The sequence below is a fragment of the Sinocyclocheilus anshuiensis genome, unplaced genomic scaffold (genome assembly GCF_001515605.1).
Source record: "Sinocyclocheilus anshuiensis isolate Anshui unplaced genomic scaffold, SAMN03320099.WGS_v1.1 scaffold1449, whole genome shotgun sequence".
NCBI classification, from domain to species: domain Eukaryota; kingdom Metazoa; phylum Chordata; class Actinopteri; order Cypriniformes; family Cyprinidae; genus Sinocyclocheilus; species Sinocyclocheilus anshuiensis.
Window position 1 is genome coordinate 468209 of NW_015549696.1, and position 6624 is coordinate 474832.

The 6624-nt window shown below is 43.3% G+C and overlaps 1 protein-coding gene across 1 annotated transcript in view; it reads right to left on the minus strand.

Moving 5' to 3' along the window:
• LOC107660481 (serine protease HTRA1B) overlaps positions 1–6354 on the minus strand; it is a 37834-nt gene extending 31480 nt beyond the window's left edge. The window contains exon 1 of the mRNA XM_016449791.1: positions 5763–6354. Coding sequence (XP_016305277.1) covers positions 5763–6222 — 460 coding nt within the window. The 5' untranslated portion in view covers positions 6223–6354. The remainder of the gene's footprint in view (positions 1–5762) is intronic.
• Between the last annotated feature and the right edge of the window lie 270 nt (positions 6355–6624).

The following is a 6624-nucleotide window of genomic DNA, read 5'->3' on the forward strand; positions in this document are numbered from 1 at the left end:
GGACACCGAATAATACGGAATAAGGTGTCGTGAACCAACATGGTCTAAGGGAAGGAACCCTGACAGAAAACCACTGGTCCTCCTAGTAAGGGGGTTGGGCAGCAGGCTAACAACCTTCTCCCGTCAAAAATGATTGTTACAGATACCATGGACATTACAGATAGAAGTAACCAGGGTGAAGCTAAGATGGCCAGTGATGGCAGCAAGACGGCGTGGGGTCAAAGCCTTCGGGAAGCTCAACGTCCGATGACATCTATAGTAACACCCAAACAAGAACTCTCCATCGGGCACTGGAATGTCAGAAGTATGTACAGAGCGGGGGCAGCTGCACAGATCGCCAGAGAGATGGATCAGTACAAGCTGGACCTGCTCGGGATCAGCGAGTGCAGATGGACAGCAGCAGGCAGACAGAAGCTGGCAACAGGACAAACAGTGCTGTATGCAGGAGATGAGGAGCGGCATAATTCTCGATTCAGGAGACTGACAGTAATCCAGGCGTATGCCCCACACAATGAGCGAGCTGATGAGGAGAAAGAACAGTTCTACGAGATGCTGCAGCAGACTGTAGACCAATGCAACAGGCAAGACATAATCATCGTGATGGGACTTGAATGCCAAGGTTGGCCAAGATAACAACGGATATGAAAGGATAATGGGCACTCAAGGGCTTGGAGTTAGAAATGACAACGGTGAGAGGGTGTGTGAATTCTGCGAGATCAATGGTCTCATCATAACTGGCACATTATTCATGCACAAGAACATTCACAAAGCAACATGAGTATCAGCAGATGGAACGGTGAAGAACCAGATCGACCACCTTATGATCAGCGGGCTGTGGAGGTCCTCCGTCTTGGACACCAAAGTGCAGAGAGGTGCTGATGTGAACAGTGACCATTATTTGGTGAAAATGAGAATCAGGCTGCGACTTAGCACAAACAGGAACCAGAAGAAAGTCAAACCTCGACTGAAGGATGAGGAAGCCAGGAAGAAATACACTGATGCAGTCAGAAGTAAGCTGACCAAAATAAAGGATGAGAGTGGTGACAGTGAGGACATAAATGCAATGTGGGAACAGCAGAGGAAGGCTTATGTCGGTGCTGCAGAGGAAGTCCTTGGTTACAGGAAATGGAAGAGTAAAATCAAGCGTAGCGTTAGTTCTGGCAGGTCACGTTAGTCAAGCTCACATCAGCTGACTCTCAGCTGATCCCCATCAACCTATGGGAATACGACACCTAAGTATTCATATATAAGGTCCCGCAGTAGTATCAGCAGTTTTCGCATTGCTCAATAGCTAATTACCCTCCTCCATCCCCAACTCCTCCTCTGTCAGTCAGGATTCGGCCTTCTGATTCTCCTTTGAATCAGACTAATTCTGAAATGTGTACATAACATTATTGAACTTTAACGATATCTGCAATACATTTATGTTGGTTCTGTTCTGTTTACCCTGGGGGGGGTTATCGCTGCTCTCCCTGCTCTCATCCATGCTAGGCTGCATGGATGCGCAGGGAGTTCTTGCCCAGAACGGAACCATACCGCCAATCCGAACTGTATGCTAATTGTCAATCATCTTTGACGATAGTGGTCCTGACAGAACCATGGATGAGTAAGGCAAAATGGCAGCTTATTGATGAGAGAAAGGAGATAAAAGGAAAAATCCACAGCACAAAATCTGAAAGAATCAAGGACAGGCTCAAAGAAACATACAAGCAGAGAGACAAAGAAGTAAAAAAGAAGATGGATGACAGAGAAGGCACAGAGGGCACAAAGCACAGCAGAAAAAGGCAGGCAAAAAGAGCTGTATGAAATAGTGAAACAACTGAGAGGTCAGTGTCACAAGAAGACGGTTGCAGTTAAGAGTAAAGATGGGAAACTGCTGAAGAGGAAAGAAGAATGATTAAGCAGGTGGAAAGAGCACTTCCAGGAAGTGCTAAATAGGGAAAGGCCTCTAGAACCACCACAAGATGAAGAGAATGAGAGGGAAGAAACTCTTCAGATTTTAGTAGAAGCGCCTTGAAAACAGGAAATCAAGAGGGCAATCCAGTCTATGTGAACTGGCAAGGCCCCAGGGATAGACCAAGTTACAGCAGAGATGATTAAGGCAGACCTGGATGGCTCTTGTAAAGAACTGAAACAAATTCTAGACCGTATCTGGCAGGAAGAAAGAGTACCGGACCAATGGAAACCTACAAGACTGTGGAAATTGGAGAGGGGTGACCCTCTTACCGATAGCCAACAAAGTGCTTGGGAAGATTTTGATCAGAAGAATTCAGGATAGAGTTGATGGATGCCTCCGGAAAGAGCAAGCTGGATTTCGGGCCAGAAGGAGCACTGTTGATCAGATCTTCATCCTGCGAAACATCCTGGAACAATGGAACAAGCCAACGAGTGGAACGCCATATTGTACGTTCACTTTGTGGACTTTGAAAAGGCTTTTGATTCCATTGATAGAAGAAGCCTGTGGGTGATTATGAAGAAATATGGAATACCAAACAAACTGATCGCTATACTCAAAGCACTATACGAAGACTTTCAGTGCGCAGTGATAGACAAAGGGGAAAAAACTGAATGGTTTCCAGTGATTACCGGAGTCAAGCAAGGCTGCTGCATGTCAGGATTCCTGTTCATTATGGTCATAGACTGGGTCATGAGGCAGACAGTGGAGAACAAGAAGACAGGCATAAGATGGAACTTCACCACAGTACTTGAGGACCTAGACTTTGCTGATGACATAGCCCTACTATCATCGACATTCGACCAGCTGCAGATGAAGACCACAAGATTGGAAGAAAATGCAGGAAGGGTAGGACTCACACTGAATGCCCAGAAGTGCAAGGTGATGAAGTTGAACAGCAAGGAGAAAGATGCACTGCGAGTAGGGCAGAATGGTGTGGAGGAGGTGGAGCGCTTCACATACCTTGGTGCGGACATGACCCATGATGGAGGTGGCACAGTTGACATACAGAGTAGAATAGCTCTGGCCAGTGCAGCTTTTCACAAGCTGGCCAAAGTATTTTATGCCAGAGACATTGGCAGGAAGACCAAGGTGACATTGTTCAAGACCTTGGTACTACCTACACTACTGTATGGGTGTGAAACTTGGAAGCTGACTAAAGGGGAGGAGGAAAAACTGGATACCCTCCAGAATAAGTCCCTCAGAAGAATACTCAGGATTCGCTGTAAACAACATTTCACCAACGAGAAGGTGTTGGAATTGGCAGAGACTGAGAGAGTCCGAGATGAAGTGAGGAGGAGAAGATGGACCTGGATTGGACACGTGCTGAGGAAATATCCAGCTAGTGACTGTGCTATTGCCTTGGGTTGGAGGGCAGAAGGAAGGAGAAGAAAAGGATGGCCAAAAACAACATGGCGTAGAACTGCTGAAAAGGAAAGAGATGGAGAGGGGTGGCCTTCGTGGGAGAGAGCTAAACAAGCCGCTAAAGACAGGAAGCAGTGGAAAGAAAATGTCCAGGCCTTATGCGCCTTCTGGCGCGGAGAGGATTAAGGTTAAGGTAAGGTCTTCAACTACGTGCACTTTTATGTCTCAGAAGTTGTTTTTTGTTAAAAAAACAACAACTTTTTGGACATTTTCCTTTTGTTATATAAAGACAATAGACATTTTTTTACTATGTCATTTTCATTTACATTAATACTAAACATATTTAAAATGTAATTTGCATCACAGAATAATATCAAACAAAATAATTATTTTGATGTGTGCAAAATCATTTTTGATTTGTTCATTAAAAAAACAAAACAAAATAAAAAAAACTGCTGGATATTATTAATGAACAAATTAATCTAGTGACAGTGTGAAAAGTCCACAAGGCCAAATGTTTCTCCTAAATATCTCCTGAAAATGTGGGTAAGGAAAAACAGCTCCAAGACTGTCAAATTTGACCTAGATCTGGATCCTCAGAGAATAGGTTTCTTAGATAATGTCCAGCCTCAAGAACTCCAGATGTAGATTACATCATGTGATGGGAGATGTCTTGCTGTAATAGCTTTGACTGAGTAGAAACAGAGTTTTGGCTGTAGATCTCAGATGAACTTTTCAACAGAACTTGGGTGCACAAACACTCTAGCTGTATAATGCTATTTTTGGCCAGTCCAACAGTGAGGTGGTGATAGCTTAATGAGCCAAAGGGAATATGCAGAAAGCTGGGTTACGTGGATTTGTGCAGACAACGCCAGGCTTGATTTGGAAATCATTATGTCCAATGGCATAAAGGCCTGGTAACACCTAATTAATCACATCGGATGAGGTTTGTTCAGTGTGTTCAGAAGAACAACAATGTTTAGTAGATCTGTTTCAAAACCTAGTGCTGTCTGTTGAAACACTATTTCAACCATTGACCAATTCAAATTTCAGAGAGGCTGGTCCAATTGTGCAGTCAGAGATCTAATTTTCCATTTTTCTGCTTGATTTCAAACTGACACGGCTCTTTTCACAAGCTCAGAATGGATTTTATGCATCAGGGTCTTTAGAAACTGACTAAAATGGTTTTAGATGATAGTATAACGTTGTTGGCTACCATTTGGATGTTTAAAATGTTGCGTTTAGTAGCATTTTTCTTTGATTGTGGATATGGGGGAGAACGGCTTTTTTGAAACATTTCATGATTGAAATGTCTTCATTTCATTTAATGAACACCTCCTGATGGGCCCGAACACCTTGATGCACTGGATTTATGGAGACCACACTGTTTCTCTTGAAACTCAAACTTTTTTTGAATCTACTTTTCCTCTTGCAATTCCAAGAGAATCTGGATGAGCTACAGCTGACTCCTCTTGCAGGGAAGGGTGCAGGCATGTGGTTATCTGCTGTGATTTGTTTTTGCATTTTTTTCCAGTTAGTTTCCAGTGCCAAGAATAAATCCCGGTAATGGGGTTGCAGACGAACTGGCAACATCTAATAAGCTTCTGTGTTTACTGTCTTGAGAAGGAGCCAGTTTAAATCACTCAATATCAGATCCTGAGCCTTCTGCCAACATTAGATTATTTTGATTAGGGGAATGTAAAATTCAACCATTTTCGATTTAATTAGAGGAAATGTCAACCATCGATGTTATTTAAATGTATTACCATATTATAAGGGATCAGATAGCTCATAAAGAAAATATTAAAGCATAATAAGAGAGGGTATGTTTGGATAAAAAGAAGCAGGGTATGTGAGACATTGTTAGATTGTACTTATTGAAGTGTATTTGATATTTTGTCTGAATTGCTCTTGGGCATTTTGACTGTACAGCTTTGCTTTTTCAGCAGACTAAATCGCTGCATCATTAAACCAAATATAACCCATTGTGATATATTGTGCACACACACACACAAAAATTCTTTTAGAATTGTCTAAATATTGGAACTTTTAAGAACCCAGAAACCAGCATGCTGATCTGAAGAACTTTTTTTTTTTCTTTTAAAAACCATAAATAAACCCAAGAATGAAGCTGTTTTTAGGAGTGAAATTCACAATGTTGACAGACCAAGCTCGGGTCCGAATTAGGAGTTATAAGCTCACTATGTTGTGACATGATGCTCTAAAACTTTGTAGGCAGCTTACTAGGTTTGGAATTTTTGGTTTCCAAACAAAAAAAAACATTCAGGTTTGAAGAACATTAAAAAAAATAAAATAAAATAAAATAAAATAAAATAAACGTTTTTTTCAGTATGAAGGTTCTCCATAGAACCATAGATGCCAATAAAGAACCTTGATTTTTAAGAGTGTAGGCAGCGCACCAGGTTTGGAGCGCCAGACTTACCTTTCCCGCAGGCTCCTCTCTGGATAAAGATGATGGGAGGCTGCTGGAGTTTCTGTGCCCGGTTACTGACTCTCTTGAGTTCGCAGATGTTCCTGTAGGACACCCCATCACTGCCGCAGACGGGCTCGGGGCTCTTACACACGCACACGCCGGTCTTTCCTCTCCTCCTCACGGTAGTTGTTGTTCCGACCCCCTCAGACACAGCGCACTCCATACCCTCTCCACACTCCGGGTCTCCCAGTTTCCCTGCACCGCCGCAGGGCTCGCCGTCGCCGGCCGCGCACACCGGGCAGCAGTCGCACTGGTCCAGGATGTCTCCGGCCAGACAGTCGGCCGGTATGGGCGGACACAGACTCTTATCGCAGCGCTCCGGACAGCCGATCACATAACGCTTAGAGATCCGCGCATCGCACAGCAGAGGCACCAGAATAACAGACGCGCAGAGAACCCACAGATGCATTTTAATATTAATCTGTAATAACAAATTTTTCAAGTAGAATCTCTTCAAGTAACTAAGTTGAGGACTACGTCAACGGACAAATACAAATATAATGCACGTAAACTTCAGAGAGTTTGTTGTGCTGTCAAATGCCCGTTGTCTTGCGCTTCAGTGACAGACTTTATAAAGCTTAGGGAATGTAAACAGCAACGCCGATTGGAAGGATGTGTATGACGTCAACTTTGTGGGTGGGACGGGCGCAATGGTAAACAAGGAGGCCACGCCTCAAGCATATGTTTAAATATTGTGCTATTAAATATCCCATTCACCTGTTGAGAGATATACATAAAATGTCCAAAACACACACACACACACACACACACACACACACACACACACACACACACACACACAAAAAACAAA